The following is a 22,281-nucleotide window of genomic DNA, read 5'->3' as shown; positions in this document are numbered from 1 at the left end:
GCTCGCAGCGCGCCAGCGCGCGCACGTGCGGGCGGAGGGGCGGGAGGGAGGAGCCAGTTGGCTGTCCTGGGAGCCGCCGCTGAGGCATGCGGCTCTAGACTCCCCAGTTCCCCACGCGCCAGATGCGCAGAGCCAGGACCGACCCGGAACTCCTGACCGCTTCTGGTCTTTGTACTAATTCCATTTCTTCCTGAGTACAAATGCCATCACCTAGGGTCATCCCAAGGCTGAACATAAATGGTGTGAAAACTGTCGTCATGCATGACTCGTCTGGGAATGTGTTGTAGGAAAATCTGAAATGAGGAAAAATTTGCCCAAGGGAGAGTCTGGAGGCAGAGGAAGAATGGGGAGCTCTAGTTGAAATTCAGAATTTTGGTTCACATCTAAAATGGAAGCCAGACCAAGGATCCACCGCTACCCCACCCCCCAAAAAAAAAAAATAAACAGACCTGATTTGGGCCAGCTTCATCCCCTGCTTATTATTAAGAAACTAGTGAATTTCTGCAAATAGTTGAGGGTAGAGAGGTGTATTAGAGCAATGAAGAGCAGATTGTATATAGTAGCTTTTTTTGTTTGTTTGTTTGTTTTTTAGTAACAGCAACTGCTTCCAAAAACAGTCTCACATACTCTTTTCTCCTTATCCGCTGTTGGATTGGGAAGCAGAGTGGAGAGGGAATGTTAGACCCATGTATATGCACTTTATTTATTTATTTTTTAATCTCACCTGCCTGGTAAGTAAGTTTTAAAAGATTTATTTTTATCTTGAGTCTGGTTATGAACGTGTTAACAGTTGTTAGGATTGGAATCATGGCATCATTGTCAATGGCTGGGAAGGGCAAATAGAAGTCTAGACAAAGTGCTTGCTGAAAAGGCAAAAACAAGAGCTAGAATTGATCAGTCACCCAGAAACCCCCCAAATAACCTGAGAGTCGCTGTCCTGATCCAAGCATCTCACTAAGATGGGCTATCGGGTTGTCCTGTGAATTCTCAACATGTAATCAGGATTTTTAAAAAGATTCAGGACAATTAGGATGGTGGGTAGGGAGATTAACAATCAATGGGACAGAAACACATTTTCCTCATGAATAAGGTTTTAATGTTTTATTTAAAACTTTTAGGGCTCACTTAGTAGCCATTGAAAGGAAAGCCAAAAATCATGAAAGCTCAAATTTCAGAGAATCCTAAAGCCAAAGAAACTGTTTAAAAAAGTTTATCCTTCCTTTTGGATAAACTTCTCTATCCTATTGCAAATAGATCATTAAGTAGATTTGGAGAATCCTTTGGGAATTAAAGACAATTATTTAATTACACTTGCCTGTGGTCTACATCTATCTATATGATATTTTAAATATGCAGAAGGTTCAATAGATTCATTCAGCAAATATTTGAGTGCTGCTATATTCCAGGATCTGATGATTCAACAGACAACAAAAGAAACAAAAAACATTCCCTATTCTCAGGGACTGAACATTTATTCTAGTTGTGAATGACAATTCATGACATTAATGAATAACCAAGTAAAAATAGGTAGTGTTCAGCTTGTAATAAGTTCTATAAATAGATAATAAAGAAGGAAAGGTTTTAGGGACTATGGGAGGTGGGGAGTTGCAATGTTAAAATGGTTAGGAAAGGCCTCAATGAAAGGAGGTTTTTGAGTCAAGACTTTGAAGAGACAGGCAAGCATGTGTATCAATCTAGGCAACAACATTCCAATCAGTGGGACCAGCAATCAATGGAAATGAGCTTGCCTGAGACGTTCAAGTTCACAGAATGGCAAGGAGGCCAGTGGCTGAATTATAGTGAGTGAGGATAGTAAAAATAAATAAGGTTAAAGATGAAGGAATCAACTTGAGCCAAAAATTGACATCATCAGACTGACATTTCAAAAGGAGTGTTTCTGGCAACATTTTTGAAAATGGAATATGAGTAAGGAGAGGAGAGGAACAGCAGAAGCAAGGAGATGAGTAGGAGCCTCTTGTTCATTGCAGATAAGAGATAAAGTTTGCATGAACCAGGTTGGTAGTCATGAAAGGATCAGATTTTTAAAATATATTATGAAGGTAGAATCAACAGAATTTTTCAGGGATCTGATGGGATGTGATGTGGGGAATCAAGAATGACTCCAGGGCATTTGCCTAAGGCACATGGAAGGAGCAACTTGGCATTTACTAAAAGAGAAAAAAAGTTGAAAGGAGCTGAGATTTTGCAGGGGACTGATTTAATTTGAGAATCCTATTAGATATTCAAGTAGGCATGTCAAGTAGGCAGTTGGTGAAACAGTCTGAAATTCAAGAGGGAGGCCCAGGCTGGCAATAGACATTTGGGAGTGTCAACTGGATAATATTTAAAGACATGAAAGTGGTTAAGAGGATCAAGAATAAGGAAAAGGAAGAGGTTTGAAAGTTGGGTCCTGGGGGTACATTAACAGTAAATGGTCAGGAATAATGAGGAGAAACAATCAGTGAAACTGGAGGAAAATCAGGAGAGTGATTTTGTCTCAGAAGGTGGATGCTTAAGTGAGTGATGCTGAAATAATGCTGCATAACAAATAACACCAGAGCTCAGTCACCTATAGCCGTATATTTGTTCTCATGCCCACAAGTCTGTGGGTTTGTTCAGGGTTGGTTCAGCTGTTCTGGGCTGTGCTCAACTGAGTGGTCCAGCTTTAGGTTGTAGGTTGAATTTCAGTCTGTTCCATGTGTGCTCTTTTTGGAGCCCAGAATGAAAAGGTAGCATCCAGTTTGGAGATCTAATAGTAAATAGATCACTGAAGTACAAAAGCCAATGTAAAGCCCAGAACATATATTTTAAAATTTTTATTTGTATTTTTTTTAGTTATACATGATGGTAGAGTGTATTTTGACATATTATACATAAATAGAGTAATACATAGAGTATAACTTCCCATTCTTGTGTTTGTACAAAATGTGGAATTACACTGGTCATGTATTCATATATGGACATCCCAGAGTATATTGAAGGCCTCTGTTCACATCATGTTGGCTTATCTTCCATTGACTAGAGTAAGTCACCTAGCCACGTCCAATATCAGTGGAGTAGGAAATATATTCAGCCCACAGAGGAAGGGTAAATAGAATGAATAATCCAAAATGAACAATAATCCAGACTCATCACAACAAGAGACCAAAGTGTTACAAGGTGAAGGAAGTGATCGCCTATGTCAAATGTATCAAAAGCAGAGGACTAGAAAGTGACAACTGATTTAACAATATGAAATTCATTGGTTGCCCTTGAGTAGTTCTGGAGAAATGGAGTGAAAACCTGAGTGGAATGAGTTTCAAGAATAAATGGAAAGAGAGAAACTGGAGAAGAGAAGTTTAGATAGTTCTAAGGATTTTTGTGGTAAAAAGCAAAGGAATGAGCTAATGGTAAAAAGGGGAAATAGGGGGGTTGGGGTTGTGGCTCAGTGGTAGTGCAGTCATCTGGCATATGAGGCACTGGGTTCAATCCTCAGCACCATATTTTAAAAAATAAAAGTATTGTGTCCATCTATAACTAAAAAAAAATATTTTTTTAAAAAAGGGGAAAATAGGAAATGGTAAGAAGTAGGAAATAAGAAATTCCTTGTACCCTCCTCCTTTGTGGGCATTCAAACACTGAGCCACATCCCCTGACCTATTTTGTATTTTATTTAGAGACAGGGTCTCACTTAGTGCTTAGCACCTTGCTTTTGCTGAGGCTGGCTTTGAATTCATTGCCTTAGCCTCCCAAGCTGTTGGGATTACAGGTGTGTGCCACCACGCCCAGCTAAAGATGTGACTTTTATACTATGTTTGTATTTGGGGAAAATTTGGTAGAGAAGGAAAATCTGATGATGTTGAAAAGAGGACAACTTGAGTAGGTGAGAGGGGCTGGATTTAGTGCACAGTTAAGAGAATTTGGCCTTAAATCTAGAAAAACACATTCACTCTTAAGTAACAGGAGGGAACTTAAGAGTTACAGGCACTTACTGGGGGAAGAGGGAGTTTGCATTAATAGCTGTCTTTAGTTAGGTCTAAAACAATGACTTTGTTCACGGTGCAACTACTAATGTTTTCTAAATTTGGCTTTTTTTTTTTTTTTTTAAGAAATATGATAGCTAAAGTTCCAAACTACCTTAATCTCTTTCATTCCCTCAAAGTCATCTACATATTCCATGCATGTTTTCATACTTTCATGACACATAAGTCTATCTCAATATACACTGGAATTTTGCATATGGTTACATTTTATATAATTAGAAGCATACTGTATTCTGCAACTTTGTTTTCAATCTTTGTAAAGATTTTTTCCTATGGATACCCATAGTTCTTTTTCATTGATTTAATTACTATCCCGTATTCTATTGCATGACTAAACCATTTATCCATTTTCCTGCTAATGAACAAAATGGAGTTATTTCTAGTTTTATGTTTTTAGAGACAATGAATATAAGTAATAATTTTTTGAATACATATATAAAAATTTCTTGGGTTTATACTTAGAAGTAAAATTGCTCATCATGAAACAGATTGTCCTCTTACAGGGACATTTATTATTTTTCAGCTGCCCTGTATCTGAGTCTTCTTACTCTGTTTGAAGAAGTTCCTATTTATAAGGCAGTGGATGGCAGAACTCATCTCTCATTACAGAAGATACAAATGTGTGCTATTTTCTTTGCCAAACATTTTGGAAGCCAAAGAACATGGTTGTGGCTGAATCCTACTCAGGTAGACAGCCCTCCACTCCCATTCCCCAACCATGATTCTGAAGTTGAAGCTAGTGCCATAAAGAAGTTGTGTTTGCCATGGATCCTTCTTAAAATAGACCATGTAATATGCCATAAAGCAACTCTTAGCAAATACAAAAAAGTAGAGATACTACCATGCATTTTATCAGACCATAATGGAATTAAACTAGATATCAATGACAAAATAAAAAATAAAAATTTCTCCAACACCTGGAGACCAAAAAATATGCTACTGAATGAACAATGGGTTGCAGAAGACATCAAGGAGGAGATTAAAAGATTCTTAGAGGTAAATGAGAACATAGACACAACATATCAAAATCTCTGGGACACTATAAAGCAGTACTAAGAGGAAAGTTCATTGCATGGATTTCATTCCTTAAAAGAAGAAAAAGTCAACAAATAAATGACCTCACATTACATCTCAAAGCCCTAGAAAAAGAAGAACAAATCAGCAGCAAAAGCAGAAGAAGGCAAGAAATAATTAAAATTAGAGCTGAAATCAATGAAATCAAAACAATTGAAAAAATTGACAAAACAAAAAGTTGGTTCTTTGAAAAAATAAATAAAATTGATAGACCCTTAGCTATGCTAACAAAGAGAAGGAGAGAGAAAACTCAAATTATCAGAATACATGATGTAAAAGGTACAACAGACAGACACTATAGAAATACAGAGGAAAAATAGAAATTATTTTGAAAATTTATACTCCAATAAAATAGAAGACATTGAAGACATCGAAAGATTTCTTAAGTCATATGATTTGCCCATATTGAATCAGGAAGATATACAAAATTTAAACAGACCAATATCAAGTGAGGAAATAGAAGACACCATCAGAAGGTTACCAACCAAGAAAAGCCCAGGACCGGATGGATACACAACCGAGTTCTACAAGAAAGACCTTTAAAGAAGAACTAATACTAATACTCTTCAATTTATTTCAGGAATAGAAAAAGAGGGAGCACTTCCAAATTCATTCTGAGGCCAATATCACCCTGATCCCAAACCAGGCAAAGACACATCAAAGAAAGAAAATTTTAGACCAATATTTCTTATGAACATAGATGTAGAAATTCTCAATAAAATTCTGGTAAATCGAATACAAAAACATATCAAAAAGATTGTGCACCATGATCAAGTGGGATTCATCCCAGGGATGCAAGGTTGGTTCAACATACAGAAATCAATAAATGTAATTCATCACATCAATAGACTTTCAGAATCCTATGATCGGGGCTGGGATGTGGCTCAAGTGGTAGCGCATTCGCCTGGCATTCATGCGGCCTGGGTTGGATCCTCAGCACCACATACAAACAAAGATGTTGTGTCCGCTGAAAAATAACAAATAAATATTAAAAAAAAAAACTCTCTCTCTCTCTCTTAAAAAAAAAAGAATCCTATGATCATCTCAATGGATGCAGAAAAAGCATTTGACAAAATACAGCACCTTTACATGTTGAAAACACTAGAAAAACTAGGAATAACAGGAACATGTCTCAACATCATAAAGGCTATCTATGCTAAGCCTCGGGCAAATACCATTCTAAATGGAGAAAAAGGCATTCCCTCTAAAAACTGGAACAAGACAGGGATGCCCTCTTTCACCACTTCTATTCAACATAGTTCTTGAAACACTGGCCAGAGCAATTATATTAAAGGGATATGTATAGGAAAAGAAGAACTTAAATTAGCACTATTCACTGATTATATGATTCTATACCTGGAAGACCCAAAAAGCTCCACCAGAAAACTTCTAGAACTAGTAAATAAATTCAACAAAGTAGCAGGATATAAAATCAAAACCCATAAATCAAAGGCATTTCTGTATATCAGTGACAAATCCTCTGAGAAGGAAATGAGGAAAACTACCCCATTTACAGTAACCTCAAAAAAACAAAACAAAACAAAACAAAAAAACCTTGGGAATCAACTTAACAAAAGAGGTGGAAGATCTATACAATGAAAACTACAGAACCCTAAAGAAAGAAATTAAAGAAGACCTTAGAAGACGGAAAGATCTACCTTGCTCTTGGATAGGCATAATTAATATTATCAAAATGACTATACTACCAAAAGCACTGTACAGATTTAATGCAATTCTGATCAAATTCCCAAAGTCATTCCTCATAAAAATAGAAAAAGCAATCATGAAATTCATCTGGAAAAATAAGAGACCCAGAATAGCTAAAGCAATCTTTAGCAAGAAGAGTGAAGCAGGTTGCATTGCTATACCAGATCTTTATACTACAGAACAATAGTAACAAAAACAGCATGGTATTGGCACCAAAACAGACTGGTAGACCAATGGTACAGAATAGAGGACATGGAGACTAACCCACAAAATTACAATCATCTTATATTAGGCAAAGGTGCCAAAAACATGCATTGGAGAAAAGATAGCATCTTCAACAAATGATGACGGGAAAACTGGAAATCCATATACAACAAAATGAAATTAAATTCCCTATCTCTCACCATGCACAAAACTCAACTCAAAGTGGGTCAAGGGCCTAGGAATTAAACCAGAGACTCTGTGTCTAATAGAGGAAAAGTAGTCCCTAATCGTCATCATGTGGGATTAAGCCCCAATTTCCTTAATAAGACTCCTATAGCACAAGAATTAAAACCAAGAAACAATAAATGAGATGGATTCAAACTAAAAAGTTTCTTCTCAGCAAAAGAAATAATCTGTGAGGTGAACAGAGAGCCTACATCCTGGGAGCAAATTTTTACCCCTCACACATCAGATAGAACACAAACCCCAGGGTATATAAAGAACTCAAAATGCTAAGCACAAACAAAACAACAACAACAACAACAGCAAAAAACCCAGCAAATAACCCAATCAATAAATGGGCCAGGGACCTGAACAGACACTTCTCGGAAGAGGATATACAATCAATCAACAAATATATTAAAAAATGTTCATCATCTCTAGCAATTAGAGAAATGCAAATCAAAACTACTCTAAGATATCATCTCACTCCAGTCAGAATGGCAGCTATTATGAAGACAAACAACAGTAAGTGTTGGAGAGGATGGCGGGGTGGGGAAGGTACACTCATATACTGCTGGTGGGCTGCAAATTGGAGCCAATATGGAAAGCAGTATGGAGATTCCTTGGAAATCTGGGAATGGAACCACCATTTGACCCAGCTATGACTCTACTCGGACTATATCCAAAGGACTTAAAAACAGCATACTACAGGGACACAGCTACCTTAATGTTTATAGCAGCACAATTCACAATAGTTAAACTTTGGAGCCAACCTAGATGCCCTTCAGTAGATGAATGGATAAAAAAAAATGTGGCATATATACACAATGTAATTTTACTCAGCAATAAAAGAGAATAAAATCATGGTATTTGCAGGTAAAGGATGGCATTGGAGAAAATAATGCTAAGTGAAATTAGCCAATCCCCCCAAACCAAATGCTGAATGTATTCTATGATATAAGGAGGCTGGTTCATAGTGGGGTAGGGAGGGGGAGCATGGGAGGAATAGATGAACTCTAGATAGGGCAGAGGGGTGGAAGGGAAAAGGAGGGTGTAGGGGGTTAGTAAGGATGGTGGAATGTGATAAACATCATTATCCAAAGTACACGTATGAAGACATGAATTGGAGTCAACATACTTTATACACAACCAGAGGTATGAAAAATTGTGCTATATATGTGTAATAAGAATTGTAATGCATTCCACTGTCATTTATTTTTTTAAAAAATCAATTAAAAAAGAGAGAAAAAAAGTTGTGTTTTCCTGTGGTGGAGATGGCTCCCCAGACTAGTTTAGTGGCATTAAAGCTTGCTCTGGTTTGTCAACACAGAGTCCATTTTCTCCTATGTTCCCAAGGTTGTTACCCAGTCCTTCTGGAGATTCTGTAATCATCTTAATATTTTTTTCACTAAGCTCCTTTTCTGTTTAAAAACAACCAACCAGAGTTATTTTCTACTGCTTATGACTAAGGCCCCAGACTCAGCTTGGATACTACAACAAAATGCCATATACTAGGTGACTTAAACAATACACATTTATTTTCTTATAGTTCTAGGGGCTGGAATTCCAAGGTTAGGTTGCTTCCAAGGTCAAATTTTGGTTAGAACACTTTTCTTGGCTTGCAGATAGCTGTTTTCTCACTGTGTCTTCCCATGGCCCTTTATTCTTCTTCTTATGTCTCTGCATTTGGCAAGAAGTGAGGTTTACTTTCCTGACCTAATCTAAGCCTAATTATCTCTAAAAGGCCCACCAAAAGTCATTTGTATTTGCAGTTCAGTAAACTAAATGAATTTGCGCAGGACTGATATTTAGTCCAAAACACTAACTGCCTTGCTTTCTTAATAATATCAGTTTACACTTCCACTACAATATATACTAGCCCATATTTCCATAAATCCTTGACATTTGATGTTTTCAGACTTTGTAGATTCTCTTTAGTGCATCTGAACTGTTTTAAAATTATTGTTTTTAGCTGAAAATGGTGACACAGGCCTCTATAATCCTAGAAACTCTGGAGGTTGAGACAGGAGGACCCCAAGTTTGAGGCCAGCCCAGTCTCATAATTTAAAAATAATAATAAAAATTAAAAAGGGGAGGAGCTGGGAATGTAGCTCAGTGTTAAAGTGCTCCTGGGTTAAATCCCCTCTGAGTGTGTGTGTGTGGGAGTGGGGGTATATATAGTTTTTAAACAGGTAATATATGCACATGCCTTTCATATAAAAATGTATATAGTGAAAAATTCCCCTTTCTGTCTTTTGTCCTATCAGGCCTTTCCAGTATCCTTCCAGAGTTTTCTGTAATACATATATAAAACAACATATTCTGCTAGTCTCTCTCTTTCTCTTTTTTTCATACAAATAGAATATGTATGGCTCATGGCACATGCCTATACTCCCAGAAACCCCTGAGACTGAGACAGGAGAATCACAAGTTTGAGGCCAGCTTGAGCAATTTAGTGAGACCCTGACTCAAAAAATAAAAAAAGTTCTGGGGATGTAGCTCAGTGATAAGTGCCCCTGGGTTCACACCCTAGTACCAAATAAAATAAAATGAAACAAACAAACAAACAAACAAAACTCCCAAACAAATACTATAATACTTTACATATTGTCCATATTCCTCGATTTTTCCCCCACTAAATATATCTTAGAGGTACTTTCATAAAACTATATTTATTCATCTTTTACGTCTATATTGTATAAATCTGCCATATTATTTAATCAGTTCCCTGTTGGTAAATATTTACATTACAGTCTTTTGATGTTAAAAACAATAGCTAAAACAGGCATCGAAGGGCCAGGTACTTTTGTAAATACTGCTTACAAAGATTAACTCATTTAATTCTCCCTCCAACTCAAAGAGGTGGATGATATTTTTGCCTCCATTTTGCTGATAAAGGAATTGAGGCACAGATGATTTTATAATTTACCCAAGGACACAATGCTAGCATTAGAATTGGGATTGAAAACCAGGCTATTAGATTCTAGTATTCAAACTCTTAACTAGACACAGTGCTACAATGAATTACTTTGCACACTGATATCTGTTTGTTCACAGGATATTTGTGATTTTTGATAGCTATTGCAAAAAAGTGCCTTCCATATAGAGTTGCATTAATTTACACTCTGCCAACAATATTCAAAAGTGTCATTTTCCCCCAAAGCCTTACCAACACAGTGTGTTATCAAGTGTTTGGATGTTTGTCATCTTAATAAATACAGAATGTTTCAGTAGCTTCCATTTGCATTCACCTTAAAGTAAATGAGACTGAACATCTGTCCTGTATGCTTTTTTCCACATTTTATTGGTGCATTATAATAAAACATAATGGTGAGATTAGTTGCTGTCTTGTATGTTAAAAAGTCATTTGTATTTGCATTTCAGTAAACTATTTCTATCCTCTGTTTATTTTCTGTCAAATTCTGAGAGGCCTCAGTGAAGGTCATAGGGGAGTTAGCCCTTTGCTGTGATGAGTTTCAGGTGTCCCTCCTCTTTCAAAAAAAAAGAAAGAAAAATTCCATTATGGTTAAAAAAGCAATTAAAAAAAAAAAAAAAAAAAAGATCCCCAGGCAAGTGCTTCTGTGTCTAAGCTCTTGAATTCATTCCTTTCTCTATTTTTCTTGTCTTGAGTTTCCATTCTCTTTTACTATTCTATGAACAGTTTATTAATTTATTCATTTAATTAAAATAATTTACTACTAGGGATTGAACCCAGTGGCTCTTTAACACTGAGTTACATCCCCAGCCCTTTTTATTTTTTGAGACAGGGTCTCACTAAATTGCTGAGACTGGCTTTGAACTTGTGATCCTCTTACCTCAGCTTCCCAAGTTGTTGAGATCACAGGTGTGCACCAGCATGCCCAGCTTCTACCTACTTTTTCTTTCTTTTTGATTTTTTGATGTTACAGTCCTGGGGATGAAACTCAGGATGTCGCACATTCTAAGCAAGTGCTGTACCGCTGAGCTATAGCATAAGGCCTTCTACATACAATTTTTCTACAAACCAGTTTTATTTCCTTTTTTCTACATAAAACTAAGGTAGAATTTTGATTTTAATTGCCTTAAAGTTATCTAAGAGCTGGGCATGCCTGGGAACATGCCTGTAATACCAGTGACGCAGGAGGATCAGAAGTTTGAGGCCAGCCTCAGCAACTGAGCAAGACCCTGTCTCAAAATAAAAAATAAAAAGGGCCAGGGATGGGCTGGGGTTGTGGCTCAGCAGCAGAACACTCACCTAGCATGTACGCACCCTGGGTTCGATCCTCAGCACCATATAAAAATAAATAAAGGTATTGTGTTCAACTATAGCTAAAACAAAAAAGGGCCAGGGATGTGGCTTGGTGATTAACTGCCTCTGAGTTCCATCCTCAGTACCAAAAAAATAAATAATAATAATAATAACATAAAGTCATCTAGGGATAATTTGCCACTTTTTTATAATAAACACATTACTTCTATATTTATGTATATTGTCTTCTTCAATAAAATTTAAATTTTCTCTGTATATTTCTCATATTTTATTAGGCTTATTCTTAGGAACCTCATAATTATTTCTACTGCTATCAATTGTATATGTATTTTTAAGGTTACATTTTATAATTACAAATATTAAAATGTTTCTAATTTTTGTGTAGTGTATCCTTTGTCTTTACTGAACTCTCCTTTTAGCAGTTATGTCTTGAGTTTGATTTCTCTTGAGATGATGATAACCCTGTGAATAATTACCATTTTATTTCTTTTTAATAGTTTCCATTCTTTGAGAGAAGACTGAGTCCTTACCAGCTACTTCTTACTCTATGTCCGTCTCTTATGGATTTAATTTTGTCACTGATTCTCAAACTTTAGTCAGAATCACTGGGATGTTAAAACGAGGGCTCCTGGAAATACATTTTCAAAAATGCTGACTTGGTAGGTTTGGAGTGAGCCAAGGAATTTGTATCTTAACATATCCAATATAATTCCTTTTAAAAAAATGTGTTCTTTTTAGATATACATGACAATAGAGTATATTTTGGCATGTTATATACATAGAGTACAACTTTATTCTAATTAGGATGCTATTCCTGTGGGTGTATATCCAACATAATTCTGATGTAGTTGTTGAGGGAACTGCACTTTGGAAGACATCTTAGATGTAACCTGTATGTTCTGATATTTATCATTGACTATCCAACTAAATTATAAACCCTTGTGGACAATTTTTCTTTTATGTTGTTGTTTGGTTTTTGAGGGGGTTACTGTGGATTTAACCCAGGGCTACTTTACCACTGAGCCACATTCCCAGACCTTTTTATTTGAGACAGGATCTTACTAAATTGCTTAGGACCTTGTTAAATTGCTGAGGCTTTTCTAGTCTTCTATACTTGTATCACTTAATAGGAATAACTGAGTACTAATATATTACTGAACAGTAATTAAATATTTTTAAGTTAAAACTATGCAACCCTTATTTCAACATATAATTGGAGATTTTTCTTTCCATTTTGAGGCAGTAATTTATCTTTGAAAGATAATTTGGACTAGTCTGTTGATGTAAACTTTTTCTATCACTGTCTTATTCAAATTTTAAAATAAGATAGCTAAAGGTTTTTGTTTTCTGGTGTCTCATCAATAGTGAACTCTATATACTTTTTTCTTCCTTAATGAAAAGTCATCATTTTAAAGTTATTTGTATTCTCATAATTGGTATAATTTAAGGGTTTGTTTTCAAAGCTTTCTCTATTTTTTTTTTAATCTAGTTTAATGGAACCTTTTAGTATAACCAATGCAAAAGGAAAGCTTAACTTGAAGCAAACAGTTTTTTCTCTATTAATGTTTTTTTAATCAATTATAAAGTAAAGGCTTGGTATCAAGTGTTAGAGAGGTCAAAACTTTCAATGACGCTACTTTTAGGTTTGCTGATTAACAGGTTTAGGGCTATGTCAATACAACATGTACATTTATTATTTCTATGTTTTTGAAAACTAAGTGTTTCATAGTTGTAGCATGAACGACTTTAGTTAAAACTAGGGTCAAGTTGAGATGAAGTAAAAAAACTGGCATGAGTATTCTTTGACATACAACAGGATAGAAATATTTTATGTGACTAAAGGATGCATACTGTTAGTAAGACAGTGTGGAAGAAAAATATGTAAAATGTTCAAGACACTGCAGACGAGTTTTAAGCAAATACTGCTTTCATGATAGGTTCCTTGATATCTACTGTGAATAGGCCTTGGAAAATATCAACTGAACAAATACTATTTAAAGTTTCAAGTAGAAGCTTCTGTAGACCTCCCATATTTCTTTATAAGTGCTTTTAAAAAAATAAGTGTTTAGGGTAGAGAAGGGAACAAAACAATAATTGAAGTCTCTCCTGATGACCAGTCAAGCCCAAATTATGACTTTTAAAATCAAGCATAAACATTCAAGTAAAGAACAGAAATAACAAAACAAGTACTCACTGAGCACCTATTATATGTGGGGTACTCTAGTCACAACAATAATACCACAAAAGACAAGCAGGAAGGAAAAGAGTACAAAAGGTTAATGTAGATGTTACATGTAATTATTATGGAGGAGGAAGAAAAGGAAGAGGAAGAAGAGGCAGAAAAAAAAATGGAGAGGAGGATGATAACAATGACAACTACAAGGAGAAGCAATTTAATCAGACAAGTATTAGAAGAAAATAGCCTAAGCCAAGAAACAGTTTGAGCCTTTAGACTGAAAGATGAAAGAGCTCAGTAGTGCAAGAAGTGATGGGAGGTGGGAAGAGGGAGGGAGGGAGAGGGATAAAGGATCAGATATTCTGACAAAATTGAAAGATTGTAAGAATAAGGAAAAAAAAAAAAACCTCACATTTTACAAGCTTCCACTATAAAGAATGAGTTCCCTACAAAGGGGGAAATAAATAAATAAAACTGGCTTTGGGATTTTCATCTGCAACATGAGAAGTTAGAAGAAAGAGTACACAATATTTATAAACTAAGGAGAGAAAAGGACTACAACCCAAGAATCCTACACATAGCAAAAGTACCATTTCCTCTACCAGAGGAAAAGATAATATTCAGTAAGTAAACTGTACTGCCCAAATAGACCACCTATGGTAGTTACCTTTTCTCTACTGTGACAAATATTAGAGAAAAGCAACTTGAAGGAAGAAAGATTTATTTTGGTTCACAGTTTCAGAGATCTGTCTATGGTAAGATGGTTCTGCTGCTTTGGGACTAAGGTGAGGCAGAACATCATAGTGGGAGAGTGTAGGAGATGAAAGCTGATGCTGACCAGCCAGGAAGCACAAAGAAGTGGGAATAAAGGGATAAGATATACTCCTTAAGGACATGACCCCTGGGATCTTCTTTCCTCAATGAGGTGCCATCATCTAAAGTTTTTATTCCTTCCATCAAATATGAATCAGTGGCTTAATCACAGATGAGGCCAGAGCCCTCACAATCCAATCAATTCTCAAAAGCCCCACCTGTGAACATTGCTGCGCCAGGGACCAAGCCTTCAACACATGAGTCTTTGGGGGACAGTTTATACCCAAACCACAACACCACCTAAGGAAAATATGGTGCAGTTCATAATCTATACTGTTCTCAAGAATGATTGGAAAAAAACTGTGGCATAATCACAAGACGGAACATTATGCAGTTAGTAACAAGAATGGCTTCTTTATACAAAGATGGCATGGAGGGATGTATAAGAGTTGTATCTAAAAAAAAAAAAGAAAAAGAACTATGTCTATCTCATTTTTATAAAATTAAAAATACAAACCCACATTTCTCTTTAGGTCTATATAAGATTGTAATATGAAAGAACACATACCAGGTTAATAACCTGGATTGTGGCAAGAGGGTTAAGAGATGAATAAAGAAGTACTCTAGTTAGAAGAAAGGAGTTTCTATGATAACACTGGCATGCTGAACATCCGACTATGTAAAACTGTGTCATAGAGAGATGCATGGAGAATAGCTATCAAAATGTTAGTGATGGTTACCTTAGAGTATTGATTCTAGGTGGCCATTACTTTCTTTCTTTCTTTTTTTGTTGTTGTCAATGAATCTTTATTTTATTAATATGTGGTGTTGAGAATCAAACCCAGTGCCTCGAAAGTACTTTACCACTGAGCTACAACCCCCAGGCCCCCATTACATTCTTTTTTAAGTTTTTATGTTGTCTGAATTATTTACAATGAATACATATATTTAGATAACTAGAAAGAAGCAATACAATTCTTTACAGTTTAGAAGACTTATTTTTTCTTAAAATTAAAAAAAAAATCCTATTTTAATACCTTTCTCAAAGGTCAAAAGCATCCCCATCAGGAGGGGAAAAAAGTGAGAGTAGAATACTCTGGGTTTCAGAAAACTCTTGTATGGAAAATATTTGACCAGAAAGGTCTGACATGAGGTCTAACAGTTATATACTTTAAAAACTCAACACACTGAAAAATAAGCATGAACTTAGTATCCAAGTTCACAAAAACCTCTTTTTCTAGTCTCCTGCTGGTTAAAGAATCAGGAAGAAAGAAAATATAAGATTAGCTTCATAGAGGCTGGGGATGCTCACTGATAAAGTACTTAACCAACATGTGTGAGTCCTTGGGTTTAATCCCCAGCAATTTTTTTTTTTAAAAAAGAAAAGTTAGCTTCATAATAATATCATTTGTGGGTTGACACAGGAAAAAGGGAGAATAAAATAGAAATTTTATGATAACATTTTATGTTTAAGCCAGATTCCCTTCTGGGACATTTTTTGCTTGGATGAATGAGGCAGGACATGGTAAATCTTAGCTAGTTTCATAGAAAGGAGTTTAAGCTTGAGCGTACAAGCTGCTTCTGACTTCAAGCAAACATGAGATGTCACTAGTTAAAAGCCTCCTGTGATGTACTGTTTGGATGGCAGGAGATAATAAGTCCAAAACTGTTTAACATAAAGCTAGATGATCCACAGTTAAATAAAATCATAGCAAAATATGAATATATCAATAAGAAAGAATTTTACACAGGTTTGACAATCTGTTACAATCTCACCTCAGATACAACTTCTGCTATTGTATTGTAGCAACAGTGGCTGCTCCTGGCCACAGCAACTGAGATTAAATAGCCAAATTCTGATTAAATAAACGGGTATGGAAGACTGTTTCAGGACTTTATACAAATAGTAACCTCATTTTAAAAAATGAGGAAAAACTATCATCCAAATTTGAAGCTAATTTAATTGTCAGTAACTGAACAGTTAAAAAAAATCTCACACAAACAGTGCTGTTTCAAAAGTTTCATCAGTAGAGACAAAAAGGTTGATATTCATCCTTCCTCATCACTGCTGCTCCAGGCATCTTCAAAAGCTGGATTTAACTGCGATTTGGTTGTAGTCTAAACAAAGAAAAAGAAAGAGGAAGATATTGTTTTTTCCACTGCATAATTTTAGGCTCAGATGAACAGCAATTAGATTATTTTGAAAGAAACTGTATAATTGCTAATTTCAAAACAAAAGTAATATATGAAATGCCCCCCAATACAATAAGATAATGTAACTCCATTTAAAACAGATATATCAGCCAGGTGTGGTGCTTCATGCCTGTAATTCCAGCAGCTCGGAAAGCTGAGGCAGGAGGATCACTTGTTCAAAGCCATCCTCAGTAAAAGTGAGGCCCTGTCTCTAAATAAAATACAAAATAGGGCTGAGGATGTGGTCCAGTGGTTGAGTGCCCCTGAGTTCAATCCCCAGTACCCGCCCCCTAAAAAACAGATATATGGGACATTATCCAAATAATCTGAATTTCTCTGAAAGTGATCACCTCCAAATACATATATATATATATATATATATATATATATAATGCTTTTATTCAAGGTATTTCTGCAACTCTTAAGAATTATCTGCAGAAAGTTGAACATTGACTTCCATGGGGTTAAGACTGGACTCCAGGTCTACAGTTTAACTTGACATTACTATATATTAATACTGCCAACTTTTTACTGTTTGGATGGGCTTGACATTCATAAATAAACAAACATCCACATATGAGGAATAAGCTGTTCATCAAGCTGAACAATACCATTTTTAGTCCAAAGGTTATTAAATGGTGAGGTTTGTTTATTTGTATATGGTTAGAAGCACATGCAACATTCATCAAAAATGGTAACATGTCTGTAATTAACACATAGGATTTCCTGGAAGATTTCTCTAAAGAGTAACAAGCATTTGAAAAGTCTTTACTTAAAATAACAAGAAAACATTACAGTATTCTCATAAGTTCAGGGCCATACCTAATAAAGGTAATCAGCATCTTGAGAAATTTTAATTATCTGTGAATTATCAAATCAATTCCTTTGTTTGGGAAACTAGAGTGGCTATCTAGCAAATAACTAGAAGACTTTTAAGTTGTTTTTTTTTTTTTTTTTAAGTTTCTTGGCATATGAGTCAGATCTGCTGCTTATTCTGCAGCTTTTACATTTGCTATGGTTTGTTCAGATCCAAATTCCAATAACATATTAGTGCCAAGAGTACTGTTAATTTAACAACTTATGTTTGGTGAACAAGACGACTTAGAATCTTATAATAAAAAGAATAGAAAAAGCCAATAGTCCAAGTAAATTTCCAGGATGGCTGGAAAGCAATATATTAACTTAGGTATTCTTTTTAGTTGTTACAGCGATCAGACTGCATTGCTAACCCTATTTTGCTATGGTAAACAAAAGAACACTAGAAATACATTTTATTACTAAAACAATCACAAATAAGATGTCATACTTGCAGTTAAAAGCTCCAATAAAAATGTAGATGGACTTAGTACACATTACCATTTGAGATTCCCAAAGAGTAATATGTATATTAAATCCACCCACATTTTTATTACATGTTTTATTACGTGTTTTATTTTACTACAACTTTATGTGTAACCACCTTCAATTTCTTCAGTTTTCTCTACAACATCTCCTCCTAGTGGACATCCAATCTATGCTTGAACATAGTCATCTCTATCTCACCAGGTTGGTTGATGTACTTGACAGAGTAGTGAGTGCTATGGGAATGAAGAAAGGGGCATCTACTCTAGAGTCCAAATAATGGAAAGGAGAAATGAGTCCAAAATAAACATTTGTCAGGATTATATCTTGATAACTTTCAAATTTCTGAGTGATAATTACTGGAAAATTTCAGGGTTTCTGTGTCAGTAAGTATTATGTATCTACATAAGATAGACGTGAAACAGTTATATATTATGTGACTGTCAAAACTAAAGTAGGAGTCTTGTTGAGAAGTCAGATTTAAGCTGTACCTGTCCTATGAATCTCCAGAAGGAAAAAGTGATTAGGAGTTCAGATAAGCTTAACTTAACCATAACCAAGTAGGAAGTGGGGGAGGAGCAGATTCCTCAGGATTTAATAAAACACCTTGACAATTAAGTAACAAAAATTATGTTTGAAGACCATAAAACCTGACTGACCCTATCATTCAATACCCTTCAGTTTCTTTAGATAGAATTAAAGTCCTCCTCTATTTTGGATATTGGGAGAAATACCCCAAGGGATTATATTTTGGTTAATGAAGAAATAAAATCTCATCAGAAGTATAAAATTTGAAAGGAAACCTAAGAACAACTTTGGCAATTCTGATATTTGAAAATGTCATAAACTTGGGGCTGGGGTTGTGGCTCAGTGGTAAGAGCGCTTGCCTTGCATGTGTGAGGCACTGGGTCAGATCCTCAGTACCACATACATACATACATACATAAAATGAAGGTGTTGTGTTATGTACAGCTAATTTTTTTTTTTTAAATGTCATAAACTTGTCCCATAATACACTGGCAGAACTCGGAAACAAATGGCAAAACTGGAATTCAAACCCAGGTTTACCTAAAACTAAAAACCTAGTACATATGTGCATATGTATTGGTGTGAATTGTTTTGCATTATACTACATTGCTCCCCTGTGAATCTACAATACTCATTTATTTGATAGTCAAGATGAAAACACTTTTGAATATGAATTAAATGGTAAGAAAAAGGTTCTTGTGTAGACCAACTTTTCTACTGGAATTTGCATCATGGTCATATTCATATTCTACCTACATTCACAGGAATCTTTGAAACTAAATTTTTATGGAAATAACCTTAGCACATACCACTTTATACTAATATGAGAATGACTGCTATTCTAAAGTGAAAGCATATAAATAGATATTTTAAAAGATAAGGCTTAGCCGGGCACAGCAGCATACGCCTGTAATCTCAGCGGCTTGGGAGGCTGAGGCAGGAGGAACACGAGTCTAAAGCCAGCCTCAGCAAAAGCAAGTTGCTAAGCAACTCATTAAGACCCTATCTCTAAATGAGTGACCCTAAGTTCAAACCCTGGATCCCCACCCCACCCCACCCTCGCCAAAAACATATAAGGCTGTACAGCTCTAAGACTTGAATATAAAGCTCAGCTTGTTTTCAGTGTTCTTCTAATTGTTTTGCTTAATTTTCATACATAAAAGCAAGTCTTTTAGATGAGCTTAAATTGTCAGTATAACTACAAAACAAGGAAATGAAGAAGCCATCAAAGTTACAAATTATCTTTATAATAAGCAATTTAGATTTACTTTAATATTCTTTTATTTATATGTCATAATAGATTTTCTTTAAATTTATTTTTATTATTTTGATTTGGTGATTATACACTTCCTAACATGGCTTGTAGTGTTATAATTTTGATTTAATGTGTACTGTAATTCCCACAGAGCAGATACAACACTTAATAATAAAAAATAAATGGCTAATTAAATTTTTTGACCATATTAAGCTTTCTACAGATTATTCAGCCATCAAAAATAGTTGTTACTAAAATCAATCAAGCCACAATGAACCAAATTAGACGTGATGAATTCCGGAAACATTCATATGGCATTTGGCCAGATGCTCAAAGATTTATCAACATGTATTTTTTTCTCCCTTTCATTTGGATTAGGCCAAAAGAAAACAATTCACAGTTCAGAGGCTTTATGCCACAGTAAACCATAGCAACTACAAATTTAGGCATGAAATATATTTTATCAGTAGCTATTAGCTAGATGCTATTAACTATCCCTGTTAAATTTTTATTTCATGTGGCTTTTGACATAGTCCTATATTCATAAAGGAACTAAACATATGAAAAATGTTTTTAGAATATCAAATGATTTTATCAATAACTTCCTTCCATCTCTATTTAAGATACTTTGTTTTTACTATCACTTGGGTTAAGTTTACCTTAACATATTTCTAAATGTATTTGTACTGCCAGTTTATAAAATTATATAAGCATTCTTTTAGACACCAAACTTTAAAAAAATATTTATTTTTTAGTTGTAGTTGTCAATACCCTTATTTTAATTTGTTTTTATGTGGTGCTGAGGATCGAACCCAGGGCCTCACACGTGCTAGACAAATGCTCTACTACTGAGCCACAACCCCAGCCCCTAGACACCAAACTTTTTATATCCTAGAAATTAATATAAATGGAAATTATTAATAGTACTGAATAGAATAATCCTTGCAGAAAGAGAAAGCATCTTTAGACAACTTTTATTTTACTACAGCTTGACATACAGTAAAAATAATAATAATTTTGAAAAAAGAGGCTACTAAAGGGTAGGGATCATGTCTTACTCATCTTTGTTTACCCATTACACTTTTAAGGCTCTTTATTCATGCTGTCCTATTTATTCTAATTTACACTCTAAGTTACAGTTAGATTATAAAATATTAGAAGTGTAAATTGGTAAAATCTAGCAGCATGAAATTGAGACTTAATTATGTCATACATGGTAACTCAAGAGGTTCCAGGAATGTTAGCCTAAGAAATAATCATAAATATCTGTAGTAGAGGCTGAGAGAGGACAATTGCAAGTTTGAGGCAAGTCTGGGTAACTTTGACTACTCAAAATGAAAATAAAAGGATGAAAGGGCTGGGGATGTTGCTCAGTGGTAAAGTACCCCTGGGTTCAACCCCCAATATAAGGAAGGAATAAAAGAAGAAAGAATAAAAAAATTTGTGAATAGATATTTACCTTGATGCTGTTTAAAAGCAATAGATACAAATATTTAAATTTGTGGTATACAGATGATGCAACACTATATCATTAAAGATACAGTTTAAAATAGATACCAAGTTATATGTTCAATAATGATATTAACTGTGTTTAAAAAAAAAAAAAAAAGCAGTGGCTAGGAGGGTTTCTTAGTGGTAGAACAGTTAGTTGCCTGGAAAGCTTGGGGTTCTTGGCTAAAAATAAGAAGAAAGAAATATATGCATAGGAAGAAACCAAGAATGAAGTAAATAAAAAATATACTGTTATTTAATCCAACCTGAGAAATTTAATATTCTTCTTATGATATTTTTCTCCTAAATTTTTCAAATGTGTTATATCAAGTTATTTTTATAATCAGAAAACAGCAAGAAATACTTTTAAAGCTCTCTTGTATAAACTAATAAAACTTTATTTCTTATGATTTAGGAATAACTATATACCATTTGTACAAATAATATTTACCTCATCATCATCGGGAACTGGTTCATATAAGGATGGTACCCAAGAAAGAATATTGCAGTCTCTGCTACCACTATAAAGTTCCTACAGCAAAGAAAGCAAAGACGTACCAATTTGAAATTAACAATATCAGTTCTAAAAATGATTAATTCTTAAACTAATCACATCATTTCTATTTCTACGTCTTAAACTATGCTGATGCCCTTTTTTTTTTCTTTTTCTTTTTAAGATGCAGTAAAGTTTTGTTTTGTATTTAAAATACTATCAGGGGCTGGAGTTTTGGCTCAGGGGCAGAGCACATGCCTAGCGTGTGTGAGGCACTGAGTTTGATCCTCAGCACTATATAAAAATAAATAAATAAAATAAAGGTATGCTCTCCACCTACAATTACCAAAAAAATTTAAATAAGAAAAAAAAATACTATCAAGTTTTGTTTGAGCTTATTAATGGGGTGAAAATTTTACAAGTACATTCAATGTCTTAGCAGTTTTATTAATCATAGTATCCATATATTTCAAGTGTCATAACAGAGAAAGAAAAAAATAGAATAAAGGGCTT

The 22,281-nt window shown here is 34.9% G+C and overlaps 2 protein-coding genes across 5 annotated transcripts in view; both read right to left on the bottom strand.

Annotated features, from left to right (window-relative positions):
* Elovl7 (ELOVL fatty acid elongase 7) overlaps nucleotides 1-16,483 on the bottom strand; it is an 86,134-nt gene extending 69,651 nt beyond the window's left edge. Inside the window, exon 1 of the mRNA XM_048800012.1 lies at nucleotides 16,465-16,483. The gene's annotated coding sequence lies outside the window, so the exon portion shown is untranslated. The remainder of the gene's footprint in view (nucleotides 1-16,464) is intronic.
* Nucleotides 15,845-22,281, bottom strand: part of Ercc8 (ERCC excision repair 8, CSA ubiquitin ligase complex subunit) — a 48,656-nt gene continuing 42,219 nt past the window's right edge. For 3 of the 4 annotated variants that reach the window (XM_048800007.1, XM_048800008.1, XM_048800009.1), the window contains 2 exons: nucleotides 21,727-21,807; nucleotides 15,845-16,585 (listed from right to left, as the gene is read on the bottom strand). In XM_048800007.1, coding sequence (XP_048655964.1) covers nucleotides 16,517-16,585; nucleotides 21,727-21,807 — 150 coding nt within the window. In that variant the 3' untranslated portion in view covers nucleotides 15,845-16,516. The remainder of the gene's footprint in view (nucleotides 16,586-21,726; nucleotides 21,808-22,281) is intronic. The other variant, XM_015497279.2, reaches the window with a different exon arrangement.

This window comes from Marmota marmota, unplaced genomic scaffold (assembly GCF_001458135.2).
Source record: "Marmota marmota marmota unplaced genomic scaffold, marMar, whole genome shotgun sequence".
NCBI classification, from domain to species: domain Eukaryota; kingdom Metazoa; phylum Chordata; class Mammalia; order Rodentia; family Sciuridae; genus Marmota; species Marmota marmota.
This window is presented reverse-complemented; position numbering and strand designations above follow the sequence as displayed.